Source organism: Eptatretus burgeri, chromosome 12, assembly GCF_056783735.1.
Source record: "Eptatretus burgeri isolate ZD-2024b chromosome 12, Ebu_testis_v1, whole genome shotgun sequence".
NCBI lineage: Eukaryota > Metazoa > Chordata > Myxini > Myxiniformes > Myxinidae > Eptatretus > Eptatretus burgeri.
The window spans coordinates 75,621,955-75,645,861 of NC_140972.1; the positions used below are offsets into that span (position 1 = coordinate 75,621,955).

Below are 23,907 nucleotides of genomic sequence, written 5' to 3' on the forward strand. Positions count from 1 at the left end.
ACGGCGTCTAAGACCCAAACTGCAAAGGAAGACCATTTGGTGCTGCCTGTTTGTAAACGAGTAAATCATGTAAGTGGTCGACCATGATGCTGTCGACCCAGGGGCCAAACGAAACACCAATTGATTCTCGACGTCCACTCAAGTTTCTGTGGATGTGTCGAGGTGCGAGATCTTGTCCATCTTCAACAAAGTGAACATTTGACTCCGAGTGAGGGTGTCCATCCCTGATGGTGGTGAAGATGCTTGAGCGTTGTGCGGTTGGAGTCCAGTGTTTATTTATTTAAAAAAAAAAAGACGAATGCATTGTTATACCCACGAAGCAGCCTTTGTGACCATTCTTTCATTCGATTATGGTCCGACGAAGTGGATTTTCTGTTTTTAACATCCACGACCAGTTCTAGCGTCCCGGTTATCTGAGAGCGACGAGGGTCGTGCACGGAACGACCACACAAAGACCCCTGCCAGTCGCTTGGCAGAGAGCACGAGCAATTCTGTGCTTTTTCGATGGATGCCCGAACGATCACGGAGCCGGTCGTGCAACCGCAAATGGTGGTGATTCATCCGTGCGGCATGAAGTGGTGTCGCGTTTGTCGCGACCGGATAGGAGTAGTTGAACTTCAGGTCTTGGGTCGTGCGTTTGACGGCTCGGCACACCGCGATGGAGACGTGGTTGGAGGGCTGGGAAGCCGATGGGACCGCATTGATGATGGCCGGCACCTTAACGGATGAAAAGACGTTCAATTAGAAGCATGTGTGTGTGTGTGTATGTGTCATGGAGGATAAAGCAACGGAGCGAGAGAAAGGAGGATCGGCGGCTGATTGTGTAAACGTTAATCGGTGACGTAAAGAAGGGACGAGACAAAGGAGTGAAGAATATTGTGGCCGTTCGTGTGAGGGAGGTTTCGGGAGTCGGTACAATGGCACGAGGTGTGCACACGTTCGAGTTTGTCGAGAGAAGTGATAAACATCGAGCAAGGAGTGACGGTACGTCGCCAGGAAAGTGTGTGTAGAAGGAGAAACGGGGAACGATCTCCACGGGGCAGTACCGGGTATGGAGAGAGAGAGAGAGAGAGAGAGGGGAGTGGGGGTGGGGTTGGGACAAGCAGAACAAGAAAGACAAGAGGGTGGGGAGGGCGGAGAGTCGAAAGAATAGGCTGGAGGATAGTGTGGGCCAATGGTGTGTAGATGGAAGGAGAAAGAGAGAGAGAAAGCGGAGCGGGGCGGGGGGGAACCCAATCGGGAGGACGGAGATGAGTGAAAGGGGGGAGGGGATTTGTGGTTGTTGTGGTTGCAATGGTGGAGGCACGAGAAGAGAGAAGGAGAGAGAGAGAGAAGCTGAGTAGTAAGGTGGGTGGGGGTGCTGGTGAGGGGGAGGGGTTCGGGGGGGGGGTGTTGTATGCGTTCGTGTGTATGAGAGAGAGAGAGAGAGGCGAGGAGAGCCGAGAGAGATGGGGGTGCGCGCATGCGCTCTCCCGCGGCGTTCCCCGTTCCCGAGGCGGATGATGTCCGCGGCGCGCGGGGCCCCGGACACGCCGAGCGCGCGCCGCTGATGTGAGTGAAACGCAAACTCGCCGCGCGCGCCCGGCGGCCGCTCCGCGCGCCCCGCGCTTAATTGCTTCGTTCGCTCTCGCCTCAGGGAGGGAACCGTGGAGGGGAGGGGTGAGGGGTACGGAGAAAGAGAGAGAGAGAGAAGGTGGGAGGGAGTGAAGTGGGGTGTGGAGTAGAGGGAGAGATAGACATGGAGAGGGAGAGATAGACATGGAGAGGGAGATATAAAGGGAGTAGGAGAGTGTTGGGTGGGCTGTATTTAAGGAGAGGGAGGGGGGGTGTTGTGCTTCTAATGCCATTGCTGCCAAGGGAGCTTTGGGTGGAGGGGTAGGGGTGATGTCGGGGTGTTCGAGGGAGGAGACGAGGTGGGTTCCGAGAGACGGTGATTAATTATTATTGACACGGAAAAGGGACGTTTGGAGTTTGAATTTTTTTCCCCTTTGGTTTTCTCTTCCATCCTCTCCATTCTTAGCCTCCACCCCCCCCACCCCTGCCGTCTACATCAAGACCCAACCCTGGTCTCGTGCTTTCTCTACGACCCCCAACTGTCCCCCTACTCCCCCTCCATGCACCCCTCCCCTCCCGGCTCCCTCCGGCCACGCGTCGTTGTCAATTAGCCGCGGGGTCGCGAGTGCGGTGCACCTCCGGGCCGCCCGGGGCCCCTGCTCGGCCCTCAGACCGCAGGGCGTGGGAGGGGAGGGGGAGCCAGAGGGAGGGTGTGGGTTCGGCGAGGGGGGGAGCGGTTGCCCAGGGCTCGGAGGAGCACGGATGGACACGCAGACGAGGTGTAATAAATCCCAGGCGTAGGCCGAGGCTTTTTTTTTTTCCATATCGCTGCCATTATGACGAGAACGTTTTCCCAACTGATGGCGTTTTAGAGCGTTTGGGATTTTTCTTCTTTTCCATTCCCTCAGATCTTTGTCCTTCTTTCCCTTCCCTTTGCTCCTTGTGTGTGTGTGTGGTGTGTTTTTTTTCTTCCCTTTTTATTTCCTCGGCTTTCACCCCCTCGATACCTTCGCCCGTTGCTCCTCCATTACCCCAAGCACCCCCTTCTCTTACATGCCTCACCTCGTCGCTCCCCCCCCTCCATGCGTCTTCCTTAATCTCTCCCTCCGTGTCGGTGCCGCACGTCCCTGGCTCGATCTCTTTTTCATCTTGTACCTCAATCTCTTTATCTATTTTGTTTCTGATTCTGTTTCCGCCTCTTCCTGCCACATATCCCCGCGCGTCCCCTCGTCCATCTCCTGCCGCTCGAACCCCCCTACCCCCCTCCACTCCAGAGGGCTCTTATGGCCGGACCTGTGGCGCGGCGCCAGCGGCCACAGCCCGCCAGTAGCGGCGGCAGCTGCTGCTGTGGGGAAAAGTTGCGTCCGGGACGCGCAGTCAGCGCCCAGGAAGGCGATCAATCGTAGCGCCGCCGTAGTGGCCAGCTTCCCCCATTGTGTCTCTCTACCACCTGAGGTGTTTCCACCCAAGCTGCCTCTCTCTCCTCACCTCCATTCCCTCCCCTGCCCCTCGCATCTACTCTTGCCTGAACACCCATCATGTCCCTCCTCACCAATGCTCCCACCCCCTCCCCCCCATCTGCTATTTGTTATTTTACATTAACACATTCTTTTTTTCCCCCCCCTCTCCCTGCTCCCTGCTCTCACCGTACGACTCCTGCCTGGCCTCACCCTGAACTTCCTGTGGTCCCACCACCTTTACTGGGCCCTCTCCAGGCCTGAATGCCATGGACAGTAACTACACAGAGATAAATCCATTTTTTCCAGAGATGTTGCCATGGGGAGGGCAGCTGTGGGAGCAGCGGGCACCGTGGGAGCTGGGTGCACACCCAGGACTACCGCCGGCTGCCGGTCAGCTTTGGGAGCAAGGTCAGCGAGCACCATGGGAATTCAACCCACGTCACATGGCTGGTTTACCCTGGGGTAGCCAGCTTTGGGGAGAGGCGGCGAGAGCACCGTGGAAGATCAACAACCAAGCCGATGGCTTCCCGCCCACGGTGGTGCGCGAGGGCGAGGCTGGATGTGAGAAAACGTACACCATCCTCGAGATGGTCCGAGAAAATGCGGGTGCACGTCACGCACATCTCACCAATGGCATGCCACCCGTGCACATTGGCATGCGTCGCACCGAGCATTCCCAGGACCCCGTTCTCGAGACCAATGGTAATGGCGTGCTGGGGGCGATTGGGAGCGGAGTACCTGGCACTTTGATGACCCGTTGTGACGGACCTGGAGTGTGCCAGCTCTGCGGTGAGGCCTTGCCAGCTGATTTTGTGGCACTGAGAAGTCATGCCAAACGGCACATGGACAAGCAGGCTCTGGCGTGCTTGAGTTGCAGCGCACAATGCAAGAGCACGTCGTCGCTTACGGTTCACGTGCTGAGGCACATGGGAATCTACCTGTTCGCCTGTGACCTGTGTGGAAAGCGCTACCCGACCAAATGGCACCTGGATGAGCACCGGAGGGCACATGAAAGGACGGCGCACGGGCGTCTCCACGGTGCACCCGACGAAGGCCTGCTACCCGGCTGGCTCGAGCCCCAAGCGCCGTACGATTACGCCGACTACTTTGGGCATCTAACCCGAAATGCGCCGCCAGACATCCGCCCACCTGCACCCATGCTGTGCCCACAGCCCAGCCTGCCAATCACCTCACTTCCTCCATCCCTCGCTCGAGTCGTCGCTGCCGAAGTGTCTCCACCACCACCGCCACAACCTCCACCACGTCGTGAGGACGGCCCTTCCAGTCAGTCCGTCCCCGTTTCGTCGGTGGCCTCCACCCCCAGCGTTCCTCCTGCTGCTCAGCCTCCACCACCGCCACCGCCACCGCAACCAGCAGCTCCGCCGCAGCCAACACCACAGCCTCCTCCGGTCGCCGGAGGACTACCCGGGCCAGGTTCGGCTGCCCGTGCGGCTTGCCAAATATGTGGCAAGGCTTTGGCCACAGAGTTTGCCTGCGTGCGGGAGCATGCGAAGAGACACCACGTCGACAGGAGCAGCCTCACCTGCTCGTGCTGTGGCCTGCGGTGCAAGACGTCTTCGGCGCTTACCATTCATGTTCTCAAACATGTCGGAGTTCTCCTGTTTGCCTGCGACGTTTGCGGAAAGCGTTACACTACCAAGTGGTACCTGCAGGACCACCGGCGGGCGCACGAACGCGCCGGAGAGGTCGGCCCCGAACCGCGACGTGCAACGGACATGTCCCGACCCCTGCCCAGTGCTTGATACACATACTCTCTCTCTGCATCTTCGGCTTAGACTAGCTCGATCGCAACACTCGTCGTGAACTCATCACGCATTGACCTGACACTCACGGTCGTGGGCTCAGGACAGCAATGGAATCGTGCATGCCACAGAGTCCTCCAGGCCTAGTCCGAGGAGACGACCCACTCCATGCTGCAGAGTAGCTGGGTGTACAAATGAACTGAATTGGTGGAGATGATCATGTAAAGTGATGGTTTTAGTTTTAGTTTTTAATTTTCATCACAATTTTACATCCCTTCCCCTGCAAGCCCACCATTTTCATCTGTGGCTGCACATCATGTCGAGTAGCCTTTTGATACGTTGGCCACGAAAAATGGTGTTGGACTTTTCATCGCTGCTGTTTTAATCGGTGACATGAAGGATTGGCCTTTTCTCATCGGGGTGAAGATGTGTGAGTTTGTGGATAACACGGAGTACCTGATGTGCGAGCTGTAAGGGGGTATGGCACATAGCCAGGTGTGTGATGTAGAGTATGGTGTTCCTGAACCCGGTAGTTTAATACCCTCATTCGAGGTGCAGGTTCTATGCTGTATAATGTAGCATTTGCTCTTTTCGGTTGCTGTCACGTTTGTATTGTAACTCGCTCGTGTGGGGTTTTGGGGCGTGGGGAAGGTAAAAAAACAAGGGGGGGGAGGGGAGTGTCGTTGGTAAGGTATGGTGGGGTCTCCTGGGGTCTTTGCTGCCTTCATCCCAACATTTTGCTGTTTTTTTTTTTCTTTTTCTTTCCAGTTTTAGATGAGAGTAATGTATAAAGAAACCAACAAGTACTATCTTCCACTATTGCGAACTCTCGGCGTTGTCCTGCGACCTTTAAGACCGAGAATCTGTAATCGGCAGTGCATACTGTAGGTGTCCTTTTATGACTGTGTATTCAATTCGTCGTTATGTTACCTGTTTATGTAACTAATAATATTAACTGTCCCAGATTGGATGAAATACTTCAAATCCGGTACACTATTTATGATAAACGACATTTCAGGACTGTTGTACAATTTGTTTGTGTTTAATAAACGAAGTTCCGCACTTCCAAGGCATCCTCTTCAAATGGAAGCCGTGCAAGCTGACGTCACAATGAGCTCGCGGTCGTCCAACCAACGAGTCGAAGCCGATGAACGAGAGCAAGACCTTTTACGTTCGTCGTAATATTATTCGTTTCGAAGTGTGAGTCGTCAAATGGAGATCTGTGCCCGGCGTCCGAAGGGTGTACATTAACCGGGGTGCCGATGCTTGAGGATCCGCTCTCAATGGGTCGGGCCCCGCACGAGCAGCTAAATCATTCACCGGGTTCATGCCGACGAGGGGGGGGGGGGTGCGACGATAAATCACGCGAACACCTCCGGGGCAGAACCTCTCGACGACAAACCCGAGGAGCGACGTGGCCGCGTGTCCGGGTCACGTACCGGAACGTCACCCCGGGGGCCTCCAGGGCCCATCGGGCACGGATGAAGCTCGACGTGGCGACCCTCAAACAAGAGAGCGAATCGGAGGCGCTTTTAGCGGCAAATTAACGCCGGGGCGGTTTAATCGGGGTAATTAGGCAGTGAGGTGGAGAAGGGGGAGGGCGGCGGCGGAGGGGTCGTCGCGGTTCTGCGTCGTCGGCTGCCATGTTCCCTGCGCCGTCGCGGAGCCCGCGGGGCAATTACGAGTCAAACAAAACGTGCACCCGTACGGACATGACACTGACACACGTGCGGTGGAGTGCGAGTTTTAAAGTATACATGGGTCGCGGGTGCACACCGAACCTTCGGTTGAACGTCCACGTTTACCTGTTCATGACAATATTAAACACAAGGGTGTGTAATGAATACCGCGCTCGTACAGTACGCGAACACATCCAGCCAAGCGGATACAGTGAGTGAGTGCTTCTTGTCGTTGCTTTGCACTGGACGTGAACATTGATCGTCCATGTTTGGAAGGCACTCGTTCGTTACCCGTGTGTGTGTGTGTGTGTGTGGATGTAGAGTGACCGAGTGTGATTGCGAACGAGTGGTGGGGGATTCGGGACAGCCGAGTGCAGGACGCGAAGAGATTCCGCGCCCGAGGAACTTAACCAGTTCATTGTTCCACCGCGGTCTCCTCGTCCCCCCAATCCCCCCTCCTCCTCCCCCTCCTCAACGGGGGGCGATAATCGCTCTCGTCGAGCGCGGCCACAGGAAGGCCCCTGTGGACTCGGAACGCAGTTTATATTCCGAGCTTACTTGCTCGCCGCGAAAACACCCCCTCTCCCCCCCCCCCCACCAGAAACCCTCCACCGCCCCTTATCCTCCCTCTCTTTCGCGCGACTCTTTCCTCGAGAGCGGAGGCGATAATTTTATAAGGTGTCGGGAGCGACCGCTCGGAGGCCCCAACAAGACGCGCGGAGCCGAGTTAATTAACGTCTCGCGGACAAAGCGCCGAACGTCCCGCGCGAGGCCGCCGGTCTCGAGCTGCTCGTCGCACGTCATCGGGACCAAGCCGATGCTGGGAATGGCGCGAAGCGAGGCTGCTGCTCTCCCACGGCGAGGCCGCTGCGTCGACGCCACCGTCTCCTTATAGTAACTTGCGATCCCTGACGCCACACCTGAACGATTCCGAGGCTGCACAAGCACACGGGTACCTTCGCCGTTTAATTCCTCGTACGCACGTGTATGTGGTTGGAGAAGAAAACGTGTGCAAAGAACCTCTCGGCACCGATCAAACCGCCGGGGCCCTCCTTGCGTACAGTGCACGGGAATATGTGACCACAACAAGCACGTGCTTCGTTTTTAACACATTTATTTTAAAATGTCACAGTGATTCAGGGAACTACCCTATATAACTACAAAGTCTTTTTTTTCCACACAAAGCAGGAACACAACTACTAACCTAGTCTTCAACTCTACTGCAACTAATAAAAACAGTACAATCAGAGTAGCAGGGTTACCTACTGAAGTCCAAGGGTTCAGAAACACAAGGCGGGTTTATCTTGAGCAAAACAAGCGTTGCGAGAAACATCGCAGGCATGCCAACTTCTGGTACAAAACATAGTCTGAGCAAAACCCCCTTTAAAATGAAACTCCATTGTTACTGCGGACGTCAGAAACAAAGCCTATAATAAATTGTTTCTTAAATCACATTCATTAAAATAAAAAAAATTACAAAATTGTTTTTCTTTTTTTTATTTATTTATTATTTTTTAAATTTTTCTCAAAGCCAAACTCAGATTGTTTAACAGCTGCAATGGGTTTGTGCGACTCTTGAGCGTGCCGCCCAAATCGACGAGGGTGCGGTGGAACGGTCGACGTGCGATGTCGAACCTCCTCGGCACCCTGCCCGGTGTCTCGCACGCTGTGGGCGAGCGTCGTGCCCGTTTAGACCGCGGTGTCGGGGAGGGGTGGGGGGGGTCCACGTTCTGTGACCGCCAGCCGACGGAGACGCGAGCGAGAAGCAGTTTCAGGTTCAAACACATAGCTTGCACCGATGACTAAAATCAGAAGTGAGAGGCACAAAAACACCACAAAATGAACAAACGACTTTATATTGCAGTTATACAAACGGTGTCTGCGCCGGTTTATTTGGATTTTTGTTTGGTCTTCAAAACCAACGTGCTCTCACGTACTGACTCTGCTGTTGCTCCTGCCCATCACGCGAACGATGAAGCAAACGGCTAAGAGAAGCCAATGGGTTTGAAACAACTCCATGCAGTAGAAAAATGTATGCTTGTCTTTATATATATATTTATATATATATATATACCATGGTGGACTGGTGCCTGCCTGCAAAGATCAGTGCTACAAAAACGGCTGCAAACTGTGTTCCGGGGCAACAGCCACGTCGGGCAGCACCATTTGGAAGGTACACCTGGCCGTCCCATAAAAAGTCTTTGTCGGCCGTGGCCGTGCCTCCCTGGAGCAGGACGCGTCAACGTGGGAGCGAATGATCTTCCTGTACCACCGTTGCTTCGACACCTCGTCAATGTGGCCCACCCACATTACAGCAGTGAAAGAGCCAGACTCCATCGCGGCGCCGCCACCAACCTTGTTAGAAAATTCCTCACCACATCAACAAGCCAAGTTTTAAAACAGACCATCAGCTTTGACGAGGTAAACAAGAACAATTCAAAAGGTTTCCAAGTTTCATGTCAAGAAAAACAACAAAAAAAAAGAAAAAACAAGAGGCAAAATAAACAACAACAAAAAAAAATTAGGTTTGCCAGTTCACGCCACAGACAATTATTGACATTTGAAGGAATGCACAAAGCCAAAAAAGGGTTAAATTACATAAGCAACAAGAACAACAAAAAAAGTGAAATTAGCAAAACAAGACGGTTAATGAAGTTTTGTTTTCACCAATCTCTATTCTTGACCTTTTGCACAAAATATTTTAACAGCACAATTGTAAGCAGATGGCAAAAGGTTTCGATGACAATGCAATGCGAGCATAACGATACAAATGTAATGAGAAGTTCAAGGTGAAAAGCAAATTCCAATTGTAGACCTTATACTGGGTGGAGGTGGTGGTGTGGCAATGGGTGCACAGCGCTCTCTGCAGCAGAAAGTTAAATAGAGAAGGCCGGGGGTACGAAGAGGCCGGCGGGCGTTGCCGATTCTTTGGGCCTCATGGAAAGGCCTGGCGTGATCTTCCAGACTTTGTGGCTCCTGTGCAGTGCACTTTCAATGGAGCATTTGCTAACAGTACCAGTCACATGATTCCTTGGCCACGGCGATGGGTGATCGGATGAGCGGAGCCTGCTGGGAAAGCCACGGCGGCATGAGGCCAAAGTTGGTGAACGGGTGGGATCACACAAAAAAAATAAAAATAATAATTCATCCCTCGTTTCATGATTGAGCCACAAACTTGAGGAATACAAACACATTGATACATGACCAAAAAGGAATTACACCTTTCATCCGGCACATCCACCCGACCCAAACAATACAAGAAAAATATGCCAACTCGCAAAATTTAGCATGCTCGGCTTATCACCCCGTTGTGGGGGAAACGTGATGTGCTAACAGTGTGGATGAATTTCTTCTACGACATTGCACCAATAAATTCAGCACAACGATTAAAAGGTTTCACTTTCCACTTGCAATTTAATGCTCCGTCAGCACAAGCTGCATTCGTCTGTGATGCCAGGGATACCTTGGCAAAGTCTCGAGCATTATGCCTTACCAAGCAACCTCCCTTCACATCCCAAACTAACACCCCTCTCTCCACAAGGCGCTTTGTACAGCGGTCTGCCGTTGTACAAAAGGTGTCCATTTTGACCGACAATGAACGAGAGAGAGAGAGAGAGAGAGAGAGAGAGAGAGAGAGAGAGAGAGAGAGAGAGAGAGAGAGAGAGAGAGAGAGAGACAGAGAGAGAGAGAGAGAGAGACAGAGAGAGAGAGAGAGAGAGAGAGAGAGAGAGAGAGAGAGAGAGAGAGAGAGAGAGAGAGAGAGAGAGAGAGACAGACAGAGAGAGAGAGAGAGAGAGACAGAGAGGGCGACAGAGACAGAGACAGAGACAGAGAGAGAGAGAGAGAGAGAGAGACAGAGACAGAGACAGAGACAGAGACAGAGACAGAGACAGAGACAGAGACAGAGACAGAGACAGAGACAGAGAGAGAGAGAATACGCTAAAGTAAATAAGCGTCAAGTCGGAACGGATGAGGTTTAAATCTCCCCCATTCTACCATGACGATGAAGAGTGAGGTGGCATTCGAGCTTTATATACATGGACACACAACCTTGCCTGGGCTGGATGCTGTGTGGCGAAACCCACCACTTCTTGCTGAGGCTGAGAACATGCAGAGAAAAACGCAAAAAAAAAAACAACACACACAGACAGAGTTGGGCAGAGAGACAGAGACAGATGGAGTTGGGCAGAGACAAAGACAGACAGAGTTGGGCAGAGACAGAGACAGACAGAGTTGGGCAGAGACAGAGACAGAGTTGGGCAGACAGACGGACAGAAAAAGTTGGGCAGAGAGAGACGGACAGATGCAGCTGGGCAGAGAAAGACGGATAGACGCAGCTGGGCAGAGACAGACAGACAGACGCAGCTGGACAATGACAAACAGATCTGAGCAGAAAGACAAGACAGATGGAGCTGGGAAGAGAAGACGGACAGACAAAACTGGGTAGAGGCAGGCAAATGGACAGACGGACTGAGAGAGAAAGATATATGGACAGAGCAAGGTAGAAAGACGGATGGATGGATGGATGGATCGAGGCAAAAAGATAGATGCAGACTGAGCAAGGCAGATGCACAGACAGGGTGGGACGAGACAGTCAGATGGGTCGAGACAGATGTATAGACGGGGTCGGGGGCGAGAAGGACGGACGGATGGATGGGGTGAGACGTATGCACGGGGAGGGGTTGGGTGAGATGGCCTGCCAGGGAGGGGCGGGTGAGGATGGGGTGAGGACAGGGAATGGCGGGGTGAGGCAGAATGATGGGCAGGGTGAAATGGACGGATGGAGTGGGCGAGACTGATGGGCTGGGATGAAACGGACGGATGGAGCGGGCGAGGCGGACTGACGGGGTGGGTGAGACGGACGGACAGGGCGGGTCATATGGACAGACTAGATGGACGGACGGGGCGAGAGGGACAGACACAACAGACAAACGAGATGAGAGAGAGAGAGAGAGAGAGAGAGAGAGAGAGAGAGAGAGAGAGAGAGAGAGAGAGAGAGAGAGAGAGAGAGAGAGACACAGAGAGAGAGAGACACAGAGAGAGAGAGAGAGACAGAGAGACAGAGAGAGAGACAGACAGAGAAAGAGAAAGAGAAAGAGACAGAGACAGAGACAGAGACAGAGACAGAGACAGAGAGAGAGAGAGAGAGAGACAGAGACAGAGACAGAGAGAGAGAGAGAGAGAGAGAGAGAGAGAGAGAGAGAGAGAGAGAGAGAGAGAGAGAGAGAGAGAGAGAGAGAGAGAAAAGCCAGAAAGACAGAGGCTGATTAACAATAAGAAAGATAGACAAAAAGAGATAGAGACAGAGAGTGAGAGAGAGATGCAAGGCAAGTGCTGAACACTGAATATATTCCCACGAGACAATTGGGAACTCACTTTAAAGTGAGGCTCTCGTAAAATAAAACCCGAAAAGACCCTTTAGGGGACCACTGAGAGACTTGTGGATTGGAATGACATCTCCTTCTCTAACAGGGGGTTTCTCTAATACTCCCTTTTCCCCTCTATAAGCAAATTCAAAATTATCCCGGAGCCTTCTGACTAATCCCCACTCCCCATTCCTACTCAACATATGCTTCTTCCCCTTTGTGTAACATCTATTCCCACCCATAAACACCATTGCTGAAAATCACTCAACCTCTTAACTGTATCCAATCTGCTAACACCCAACACTACTTTCCCCGACCATCGTCTCCGGGTTCACGGCCCATTGGGTTATGTGGCCCTGGAGGCAGGCCTTCACGCTCCCCCTCAGCTTTTCCCAGGCCTGGAGATGGTGTGTGGGGAGGATGCGTGGCAACAGAGGCAAGGCCATGAGGAATGGGCACAAGACCTTCAACTCCAGGTGGCACGCCCACCACACCAGGAAACCTGCAAGATACACACCCGGTATGTTTTCCATTGACTCAGGAGAGGAGCCCAAATAATCTCAGTCTACCCAGAAGGAACTACCCAGAGACTGGCATGGCCATCAGTTGTGTTGATATATTTCTCCCAGCACAAACAATGCTTAAACTTGGAGACGATCTCTTTGCAGGTGCAGGCAGGCAATGAAACATGTGCAGTCAGTGATGAAATGCAGGAGGTATGTATGCACAAGTGATTACTTACTGGGTGCAGCCTGAGTCCTAGCAAAGACTGCATACAATAAGTAGGGAGCAAAAATAAAGTGGGTCTGACTTTCCAGAACATTATACAAAACCTTGATTGCATTATTGGTCACCGATATATTATTTGTCGAAAAAAAAGTCAGATATTACCATACTTCAAGATAAGGAAAGCACAAAACACAGAGTGAGAATAACCTGATGAAGAAGGGTGAAGGTGCGGGGAAAGGGGGATATCTTCTGAAAAATAAGCATTTCTCTTTTACAAATGATCCTGCAACAGAATGCAAACGTTTGAGGCAGTGATGGAATAAGGGAACAATGAAAACGCAAACAAAAAAGAGAGCAATAGACACCTATCCATGTCTACACACAAAGAGCTCACAAAGAGCATATGCACAAAGCATAGACGACCTTGTAAAACTACACCAATCGTGTAAAAATCCCCGAAAACCAAAAATCACTCCAAAAACTTGTGCACACGCAGGAGGGGCGAAGAGATAGGGAGAAGGAGACAGAGTGGGAGACGGAGAGGATGGGGGGAGATGGAGAGGATGGGGGAGACGGAGAGGATGGGGGAGACGGAGAGGATGGGGGAGACGGACAGAGAGGGGGTGATGGAGAGGGGAGGGGAGACGGAGAGAGAGAGGGGGAGGGGAGATTGAGAAAGGAGAACAGAACAGGACAGAACAGAGAGAGAGAAGAGAGAGACAAGGGGGACAGAGAGAGAGAGGGACAAAGAGAGGGGACACAGGGAAAGATAGAGAGCGAAGGGGAGCAGAAAGAGCGAGGGGGGCACAGACACTAAAGGGGGGGATCAGAGAGAGAGTGAGGAGAACAGGAGAGAGCGAGGTGGACAGAGAGAGACAGAGCGAGGGGGACAGAGAGAGAGCGAGGGGGACAGAGAGAGAGCGAGGGGGACAGAGAGAGAGCGAGGAGGACAGAGCGCGAGGTGGGGGGGGGGGCAGAGAGCGAGTGGGATAGAGGGAGCGAGGGGGACAGAAAGCGTGAGGGGACAAAGAGCATGAGGGGACAGAGAGAGCTAGTGAAATAGAGGGAGCGTGGGGAACAGAGAGAGCGAAGAGGACAGAGAGAGAGCGCGGGGAACAGAGAGAGCGCGGGGAACAGAGAGAGCGCGGGGAACAGAGAGAGCGCGGGGAACAGAGAGAGCGCGGGGAACAGAGAGAGCGCGGGGAACAGAGAGAGCGCGGGGAACAGAGAGAGCGCGGGGAACAGAGAGAGCGCGGGGGACAGAGAGAGCGTGGGGGACAGAGAGAGAGAGAGCACGGGGAACAGAGAGAGCGCGAGGAACAGAGAGAGCGCGGGGGACAGAGAGAGTGCGGGGGACAGAGAGAGCGCGGGGGACAGAGAGAGCATGGGGACAGAGAGAGCGGGGGGAATAGAGAGAGCGCGGGGAACAGAGAGAGCGCGGGGGACAGAGAGAGAGCGCGGGGACAGAGAGAGCGCGGGGGACAGAGAGAGCGCGGGGGAACAGAGAGAGCGCGGGGAACAGAGAGAGCGCGGGGAACAGAGAGAGCGCGGGGAACAGAGAGAGCGCGGGGAACAGAGAGAGCGCGGGGAACAGAGAGAGCGCGGGGGACAGAGAGAGCGCGGGGGACAGAGAGAGCGCGGGGGACAGAGAGAGCGCGGGGGACAGAGAGAGCGCGGGGGACAGAGAGAGCGCGGGGGACAGAGAGAGCGCGGGGGACAGAGAGAGCGCGGGGGACAGAGAGAGCATGGGGACAGAGAGGCGCGGGGGACAGAGAGCGTGGGGGACAGATAGAGAGAGAGAGAGCGCGGGGAACAGAGAGAGCGAAGAGGACAGAGAGAGAGAGCGTGGGCGACAGAGAGTGCGGGGGACAGAGAGAGCGCGGGGGACAGAGAGAGCGCGGGGGACAGAGAGAGCGCAGGGAACAGAGAGAGCGCGGGGAACAGAGAGAGCGCGGGGAACAGAGAGAGCGCGGGGAACAGAGAGAGCGCGGGGAACAGAGAGAGCGCGGGGAACAGAGAGAGAGAGCGCGGGGAACAGAGAGAGAGAGCGTGGGGAACAGAGAGAGAGAGCGCGGGGAACAGAGAGAGAGCGCGGGGGACAGAGAGAGCGCGGGGGACAGAGAGAGCGCGGGGGACAGAGAGAGCGCGGGGGACAGAGAGAGCGCGGGGGACAGAGAGAGCGCGGGGGACAGAGAGAGCGCGGGGGACAGAGAGAGCATGGGGACAGAGAGAGAGCGGGGGGAATAGAGAGAGCGCGGGGAACAGAGAGAGCGCGGGGGACAGAGAGAGCGCGGGGACAGAGAGAGCGCGGGGGACAGAGAGAGCGCGGGGGACAGAGAGAGCGCGGGGGAACAGAGAGAGCGCGGGGGAACAGAGAGAGCGCGGGGGAACAGAGAGAGCGCGGGGAACAGAGAGAGCGCGGGGAACAGAGAGAGCGCGGGGGACAGAGAGAGCGCGGGGGACAGAGAGAGCGCGGGGGACAGAGAGAGCGCGGGGGACAGAGAGAGCGCGGGGGACAGAGAGAGCGCGGGGGACAGAGAGAGTGCGGGGGACAGAGAGAGCGCGGGGGACAGAGAGAGCACGGGGGACAGAGAGAGCGCGGGGGACAGAGAGAGCGCGGGGGACAGAGAGAGCATGGGGACAGAGAGGCGCGGGGGACAGAGAGCGTGGGGGACAGATAGAGAGAGAGAGCGCGGGGAACAGAGAGAGCGAAGAGGACAGAGAGAGAGCGTGGGCGACAGAGAGTGCGGGGGCCAGAGAGAGCGCGGGGGACAGAGAGAGCGCGGGGGAGAGAGAGAGAGCGCGGGGAACAGAGAGAGCGCGGGGAACAGAGAGAGCGCGGGGAACAGAGAGAGAGAGAGAGAGAGCGCGGGGAACAGAGAGAGAGAGCGTGGGGAACAGAGAGAGCGCGGGGAACAGAGAGAGAGCGCGGGGAACAGAGAGAGAGCGCGGGGAACAGAGAGAGAGCGCGGGGAACAGAGAGAGCGCGGGGAACAGAGAGAGCGTGGGGAACAGAGAGAGCGTGGGGGACAGAGAGAGCGCTGAGGACAGAGAGAGCGCTGAGGACAGAGAGAGCGCGGGGGACAGAGAGAGAGCGCGGGGGACAGAGAGAGAGCGCGGGGGACAGAGAGAGCGCGGGGGACAGAGAGAGCGCGGGGGACAGCGCGAGCGCATGGGGAGAGAGAGGCGTGGGGGACAGAGAGCGTGGGGGACAGATAGAGAGAGAGAGAGCGCGGGGAACAGAGAGAGCGAAGAGGACAGAGAGAGAGCGTGGGGGACAGAGAGTGGGGGGGACAGAGAGAGCGCGGGGGACAGAGAGAGCTCGGGGGACAGAGAGAGAGAGACAGAGAGAGAGAGACAGAGACAGAGACAGAGAGAGCGCATGGGGACAGAGAGGCGTGGGGGACAGAGACAGAGACAGAGAGAGAGAGAGAGAGAGAGACAGAGACAGAGACAGAGACAGAGACAGAGACAGAGACAGAGACAGAGAGAGAGAGAGAGAGAGAGAGAGAGAGAGAGAGAGAGAGAGAGAGAGAGAGAGAGAGAGAGAGAGAGAGAGAGAGAGAGAGAGAGAGAGAGAGAGAGAGAGAGAGAGAGAGAGAAAGAGAGAGAAAGAGAGAGAAAGAGAGAGAAAGAGAGAGAAAGAGAGAGAGAGAGAGAGAGAGAGAGAGAGAGAGAGAGAGAGAGAGAGAGAGACAGAGACAGAGACAGAGACAGAGACAGAGACAGAGACAGAGACAGAGACAGAGAGAGACAGAGAGAGAGAGAGACAGAGACAGAGAGAGAGACAGAGACAGAGACAGAGACAGAGACAGAGACAGAGACAGAGAGAGAGAGAGAGAGAGAGAGAGAGAGAGAGAGAGAGAGAGAGAGAGAGAGAGAGAGAGAGAGAGAGAGAGAGTAAAAGCCATTGTATTCACAGGCCAACAAGCAGGCTCCATTGAGCAAAAGCTCAAAGCATAATGGCGACATGCCATGTCCAGCTGCCACGAACAAATGGCAAAATGAACGTTCTTGGCGAAGGAGGGAGACCGAATGTCCCTTTAGGACGTGGTTCAATGAGAGAAAGATGACACAGTGAGGTCAAAGCAATGCAAGTGCTGCACAATGAAAATGTCTGTTCTTCATTGGTGGCTTATCCACATGGATGTACTGCCTCTGAAGTGATCGGATTTGTGTGCAGTTTGGAAATATCCAGACAAAGCCGAGGGAGGGAGGGAGGGTGGAAAAGGAGTGTACAATTTAAGGAAACATATGGATCCATGCATCCACATATCGCCTCTCCCCCAACAACAGACACACACAAATACGCACACGACAAACACACAAAATATGCATTGCAATGAGCACTGTGAAACCCACCCGATGGCTTCCCGCCCTCACTGCCTCCGTCACGAACCAATTACCAGTGGCCATTAAGCTAAGCACTTCACCAGCCTGGGCTGAAAGAGCCCTTTAAAAATGAGCGAGAGTGCAAGAAAAGGCACGACCGACCAACCCCAGGCCGCCCATCTAGTGCGAGCAAGGCGTTCCGCCATCAACCGAGCCGTCCCACTCCCTCCCTTTCTTTCACCGCTCACTGGCAAGTCTTTTTCTGCCTGCATACATACAGATGTCATTCCATGAATCTAGATGGCTTGAAGGATCCAAACGGAGGAAGATCGCAATTTGATGCAAAGCCTCATATTATTTTCTTTTTTCAATTATCCCAAGCACAACAAAAGTTTACGTCTCTGACATTTTCAAACATTCAAGTTTTTGTGGGGATGCTTCCCCAGCTTTATTTGGACTTTGGGTCGCAATCCTCGGAACAGCTGATTTTTCAGTAAAATTGACACCAAATTGAGTCGCAGAATCATATCTTTAGATAAAGCGTGTATTTGTGGTTTAATTACTACACTAGCTGTATTACACAAAAGTATGAAGCTTTCTTTTTTCATTGCCATTTTGATTCCAAGCTGCATTTTAATCAGGTATGCTCAGGATGGGAGGAGCTGAATATTACTGGGAAAAGGAAAGGAAAGGGGGAAGGGGGGGGGTGTAGGGGCAAAGGAATGAGAAGAAAAAAGGGAAAGGAGCTTGTGGAGTGAGAATGAGTAATGAGAAGAATTGTGAAGGGCATGTCTTCAGCATTGGGAGGTGGGGGATCAAAATTATGGCATTTTGTAAAAGTCATAAACATATGGTCCACAAAAGAAAACGAGCAGCAAAGCACAATAAACTAGAAGGGTACTCGGTGGAGCGCATATCTCCGTCCTGTAATGCCTGATCCACAACAACATATCGGGCCCAATACATTTTTGAGATATCATGCTATATATCGTTTTTGAGCTCCATCTTTCAATGGTGAAGAATCATTTAAAAATGATCGTAGTCGGATCTGCATCCGGATCTTCACCAAAATCGAATCAATTCGTCGTGGTCACACACTCAACCTGTCCACCAATTTTCATCTAGATCCGTCCACAAGTTTTTGAGATATCCTGTACATAAACAGACAGACAGATAGATAAAGAGAAAGGGGTGAAAACATAACCTCCTTCACCTTCGGTGGCGGAGGTAAAGATAAGAGCTTTCCTTACACTACGTTTACCTGCCGCATCGAAGGTGAAGGAGGTTATGTTTTCACCCCTTTCTGTCTGTTTTTCTGTTTGTCTGTCTGTCTGTTTGTGTACAGGATATCTCAAAAACTTATGGACAGATCTGTATGAAATGTTGTGGACAGGTTGCGTGTGTGACAAGGACGAACTTATTAGATTTTGGTGACGATCCGGATCCGGATCAGACTACTAGCATTTTTTAAGTGATTCTTCAGCATTGAGAGATTAAGCCAAAAACGATATATAGCACGATATCTCAAAGTTGTGGACGGATTCTGATGAAACTTGGTTTACACATTGCGTGTGCGACAAGGACGAATTGTTTCGATTTTGGTGAATATCCGAGTTCGGATCTGGATCCAATTTTTTTTTTTTTTAAGTGATTCTTCACCATTGAGAGAAAGGGCCAACAATGATATAGTCCTGTATAGCATGATATTTCAAAAATGTAATGGGCCCGATATGTTCTCGTGGATCAGGCATTACGTGGTGGAGGTATGCGCTCTACCGAGTGCCCTTCTAGTTATAATTTGTTTTTCAAGCAGTCAAGTGATAAATGATGAGTTATCTGCTATAAAATGATGCATGGCCAGCGTATTTGATATACGCAGAGACGGTTAGTCTTTGCACTGACGGGACTGTGATTTGGAGCAAACACTTGGATACTTGTGACTTGGAGCGGAAAATTTATAAAGTAACCGAATCAAAGATCACCTACAAACAGCAAAACTATTAATAAGTGCCAAGATAACTTTTTTTGCCCATAGGCATGTGCCATCAACCCATCAGTCCTGACATTGGGCTTGTGTCCCCGGTAACTTTCAAATATGACTGTGGACAGAAGCAAAGATGACTCAAATGGAATGGCAAAGCACGCACCGCTCGCCATCCACGGTTAGATTCTCACATGATTAGAATAAAGCTAACAGCAATACCTCGTTCTTTAACCCCATGGTGATGTCGAAGTATACGGCGGGCCGGCACTACGCTCAGCGAACCGAGTACAAGTTTCATGGCCTCTCTTCATTGCCATCACTGATGGCCATATGGAAAAGTAGCAATTTGCTTACAGTACACGTTGGCACATCCACAGCAGTCACAATGCCAGGTCCATAACAGACATCTGCAGACTTCCAGCCAAAGCTTAATGAAAATGAAGTTATTGCATTTATCTTATCATGCCATTGTTTTGGAATACAAGGCCAACGATGGTGGATTCGATGTACTCACTTGAATTATTAAGTTACACTCACTCAGAAAGGAGATTGAACCAGGAAGCTGCAGAGAAGGATGGATGTAGAAGCATTGATAAATAATATTAAAAAATCCATGGTACATTTATATTATCTGTAGTTGAATAGCAGGAGTTGGAATGTAGGAACTGCTATGGAAAACCCATAACAGTAGGCATCTCTGTCATATCTAGCATTTAAAGTGGAGAGTTTTGAAGCTCACTTGATGTTAGGTTTGGGAAGAAGAAAGTCGAGCAAATTGAGAGAATGAAGGATAACGTGCCTTTGGAGCACCAACATTCAATTTTGAAAGAGGAAATGGAAATGCAAGTTACGAAAGACTCAAGAATGGTTTATTCCAATAGGTTTTGTAAATTGCTCATAGTGGTGACACGTAATGTGTGAGATGAGGCTGGGAATGAAGATGGATTTTCTCCAGCCAAGATCTGTCTTGGGCAGACAGTATTTCAAAGCAGGGAGGAGAGGAAGATCATTCGCCATCATCTTCAACTGGGACAAGGCATTTCTTTGCACACCTTAGCTTCTCAAAATGTAGAACCTTTGTCAGAAGCACTGTGGACCATTCCCCTGCTGCCCAACTCAATTTTTTTTTCTTGATGCTGCACACACGGTCAGTCACCTTAATGGCCTTTTTTTCTCAAGTGCAAACGACTAAAACCACGAACCCGCCATTCCAGTTTTGTTTTCTTTGAGCTGGAGCAAAGGTGCTCCAAAGGCTCATGCACAAGTGGTCATGAGTGCTTAGAGATCACGATTATGTCAGCAAATTTTACAGAGAACGGCGGTTAATTTTCTATATGGGGACCAAGTGCAGCAGTGAATTGTGGTACAATTGTGGTGAGTGTGTTGCAGTGATTCTGACAGGAACACCTCACCTGTAACCAGCACCATTGAGCTCTGGATGCACAGCTGCAGGATCTACTGCCCAGTGTGCTGCAGCAGGGAAGAAATCTTTGTTTACGCAATTTTTCAGCTGATCGGGAATGCGGCCTGGAGGAAGGCGTGGAAAACATTTCACATTTAGCAGCAACAGTCTTGTGTGTGATTCTCAAAATATAACAACAAATTTTCTGACTGAACAGACTACAGGTTACCTGTCTGTGGTTTACTCTTCCTTCAAGCAAGTGGATTCAAAATTGGTCGTCAAAACAATCACAAACACACACACACACACACACACACACACACACACACACACACACACACACACATGTATAGATGTATATGGATACGTACATACATATATATATATATATATATATATATATATATATATATATATATATTGTTACGGATCTGGAAACCATTTGCATTCAACATACAGATGTCCCAAAAGTCAGTTATGTCGTTGTGTGTGTGTAGTCAGATCCCTTTCCTTTTGTCTAGTGGGAGAATCAAAGGCGTGCGTTGCGATTTATTTTAGCTAGGTTGTTACATCTAACAAGCCATCTAACAACCATCCCATCTGCATAACCCCTCGGCCCATTACGATCCAAGGTACCATCGCGCTTGCAGCCCTCGGTTCACGGGCGACAGCGCACCTTTGCCTGAGATGGATTCCCGAGGATGTTCGAGGCAGTTTCACCATCACGACCTTTCTCGAAAACGCGCAGAGGGGAGAGTCGACTTTCTCCAAACAAGGCCGAAAACCCGCCCCGGAAAGGTATGCTGTGGGACCCTGTCCAATCAAAGGCAGACAGTGAGGTGTGTTCACCAAGGCCCCTCCCCACTGATGGAGGTCCATAAATTCCCAAGCAATCTCCGAGGCAGTGAGAGTTTTTGGTGGGTTTTTGCTGTCACGAAAGGGGTTTTTGCTGTTACGAAGGGGCTACGAAGGGGTGGTAACAGTGATTGTTACAAGGGTTGAGCAGGTCATCGAGGTGGCGAACGTGTCTCTGCTGGCCCTCTACAAGGAAGGAAAGAGCGACCCCGACCCCCCTCCGTGGACCCCAGCCATTCACCACCTGAGCTCCGCCACGAACCTCGAGTCCCACACGTGCGGCTGGGGACCAAACTAGCGACCATTGTCAGGTGCCGCAGCATGGAGTACCCCTTTTCTCCGACAGCCAGGTACCCATCTGAACTCTGACCCCCAGCTTGTATCTCTCCTCGGCTCGGAGGGTCCAATAAAGAACTCTGGGTTTCTTTTCATTTGTGTGTGTGTCTGCGTGTGTGCCCGTCTGGTAAGTAGAACTGAATAAGTGTTTTTGGAACATTGTAAATACTGCTTGAATATTCGCGTTAAGTCTTGCCTTTGTCTTTTACTGTAAATAAAACTTGTTAGAAATGTCCCCAGTTCGTTTCCATCCTTTCTTGAATTAGTCCAGCATGGTTCGGACCTGAGTTTAGGCGGGGTTTTATCCCCGGTAATCGGACAATTGAAGCCGGGACGTCCTCGGCAGGCCCGCTCGACTGCATCCGAGCCAGAAAGGTGGGTGGTAGAGTGGTAGTCGGTAGGTATAATTTTACCGCTGCCTGGAGAGTGAATTCGGTTCGGCCAGGCATTCCGAGGGTGTGGATCCCCGGAAGCCGAGACCGCATGGTTACTTAGGTACATTGGATCTAGACAAAATAACCCTATGCCACGCGGTTGAAATATTGGTGACCACGGTCGGTTAAACGACCCGCTGGCTCGCGGAGTTATCCGAGCGATGGCTTACAATTCCAGGGAGTATGGTGGGAGACGACACAAGCTTTCCCCACCTCGTGGTTGTTCTCGCCACCAACCCCTGGCCCGCAAAAAAAAAAATATATATATATCTTCTTCTTCTTCTTTCGGCTGTTCCCGTTAGGGGTCGCCACAGCGGATCATCCGTATGATCCGCATAGAGATTTGGCATAGGTTTTACGCCGGATGCCCTTCCTGACGCAACCCTGGTCGCCTCTTACGACACAGGGATAGTATATATGTATATATATACTATCCCTATATATATATATATATATATATGCCTGAAGATCCAACTGTACGAGGCAGCTCGGTCACATAAAGGTTTGGAGATAATGGAAGAATAGAAGCATTCTGCAGGCATCACTAACAAGATTGCAACAAGATGGTGAGTATTACTGGTAAAATATTACAATGGAGAATAAAATAAAAGTGAAGAAGTCATATAATGTACTGCTGTTGTGCAGGCGGGACCTTGTTATTACTCCGCCATCTTTTTTTCATGCCATCACATCGTCATCATTGGAGGTATGGTGAATGGTGCTCCAAACGTCCGGGATGACTCGTGACAATTCACCTAAGTTGTTGCTTGGTCACCATTTGACCTCAGCTTCTGAACAAGCCCATACAGGCTCAGTAATATTCGTTTCTCAACTTTGTGTCAGCCAAGTCATGTTTGCGAAAGCTTCATCATCCTCTTTTCATCTCAAGATAAAGTTTCACTACATTTACTGCATGCTTGGGATCAGTTTTGCTGGAAGATTGATCCTTGTTTGACGAGTCACGTTTCTGAGAGAATGGCTCGAGGGACCAGACTCTGCCTGTAGTTGTCAGCATTAAGGATGTGGTCAATTTTGCCGAGAACACAGACAACGTTAGCAGAGATTCAGCCGAAAGCTTATACCCGCCACTCCACAATGCTTCATGGGAGATGTACATCAACAATGAACCCGATGTTTTCCTCTTTGCTGAACAAACTTGGATTCTGAGTTTAACCAGGAGGGGGTTACTGGAAGAACATGTTTATCCTGGAGGAACTGGGGAGAGTCAGAATGCTGAGACAGCAGAGGAAGGTCGACTGGGTGAGAGAATGTAAAAAAACAAAAACTGTGGCTACAATCTTGTCTGTGATGTCAGAGTAACAGGCCTTGTGCTTCAGCCTCATCGCAGGACATGCCAATTATGTTGACAGCTTGAGATGGCACAGAATCCAGGAGAGATGTAATGCTGACGCCCAGCCCACAGGGGAATGCAGTGCTCCTTTGGCTGGCAGGATAGACGAGAGGTACGTGCACTTGTCCCTGAAATGTGACCTTCGTGTTTTGCTGTAATTTACACTCAATGTACAAAACATTCGGAAAATCTGCTCTTTCCATGAATAGACTGATCAGGTGAATACAGGTGAAAGCTATGATCCCTTAATGATTGCACCTGTTAAATACACTTCAATCAGTGGAGATGGATTTTTAAGCCTTGAGACGATTGAGACATGGATTGTGTGTGTGCCATTAAGAAGGTGAATGGGCAAGATGAAAGATTTAAGTGCTTTTGAATGGGTTATGGTCGGACGTGCCAGGTGCCCCAGTTTGAGTATGTCAAGAACTGCAATGCTGCTGGGTTTTTCATGCTCAGCATCAAGAATGGTCCACTATCCAAAGGAAATCCAGCCAACGACAGGCCAGTGGTCAAAAACGGCTCATTGATGAGTGAAGCCAAAGGAGGCTGACACAAATTGTGCAGAGCAGCAGACTGGCTACAGTTAGTCAACTGACAGTCCAGTACAACATTGGTGCCGAAAGACCCATAAAAGAATGCATAACTCGTCGTACCTCGAC

The 23,907-nt window shown here is 51.6% G+C and overlaps 2 protein-coding genes across 8 annotated transcripts in view; one reads left to right on the forward strand and one right to left on the reverse strand.

Moving 5' to 3' along the window:
• The first annotated feature begins 218 nt into the window (after positions 1-218).
• LOC147015933 (uncharacterized) lies at positions 219-5,848 on the forward strand. 5 transcript variants are annotated; one of them, XM_085848578.1, is made up of 2 exons: positions 219-984; positions 3,270-5,848. In XM_085848578.1, the coding sequence occupies exons 1-2, from the start codon at positions 918-920 to the stop codon at positions 4,775-4,777; spliced, it is 1,575 nt and encodes a 524-aa protein (XP_085704704.1). In that variant the 5' UTR covers positions 219-917; the 3' UTR covers positions 4,778-5,848. The 5 variants fall into 5 exon arrangements, with proteins under 5 accessions (XP_085704704.1, XP_085704706.1, XP_085704705.1 ...); XM_085848580.1 differs by lacking the exon at positions 219-984 and adding an exon at positions 1,223-1,347; XM_085848579.1 differs by lacking the exon at positions 219-984 and adding an exon at positions 1,395-1,551.
• Positions 5,849-7,553: 1,705 nt separating this feature from the next.
• The window catches only part of CTBP1 (C-terminal binding protein 1), a 385,392-nt gene continuing 369,038 nt past the window's right edge, over positions 7,554-23,907 (reverse strand). For all 3 annotated transcript variants that reach the window (XM_085848577.1, XM_085848575.1, XM_085848576.1), the window contains 2 exons: positions 20,280-20,394; positions 7,554-12,324 (listed from right to left, as the gene is read on the reverse strand). In XM_085848577.1, coding sequence (XP_085704703.1) covers positions 12,126-12,324; positions 20,280-20,394 — 314 coding nt within the window. In that variant the 3' untranslated portion in view covers positions 7,554-12,125. The remainder of the gene's footprint in view (positions 12,325-20,279; positions 20,395-23,907) is intronic.

Excerpts from the sequence above, each read along its gene's own strand:
- LOC147015933 (XM_085848578.1), top strand. The coding sequence starts at position 918 with ATGGCACGAGGTGTGCACACGTTCGAGTTTGTCGAGAGAAGTGATAAA. Across the intron at positions 985-3,269 it reads ACATCGAGCAAGGAGTGACG|GCCTGAATGCCATGGACAGT; the intron begins GTACGTCGCCAG and ends GGCCCTCTCCAG.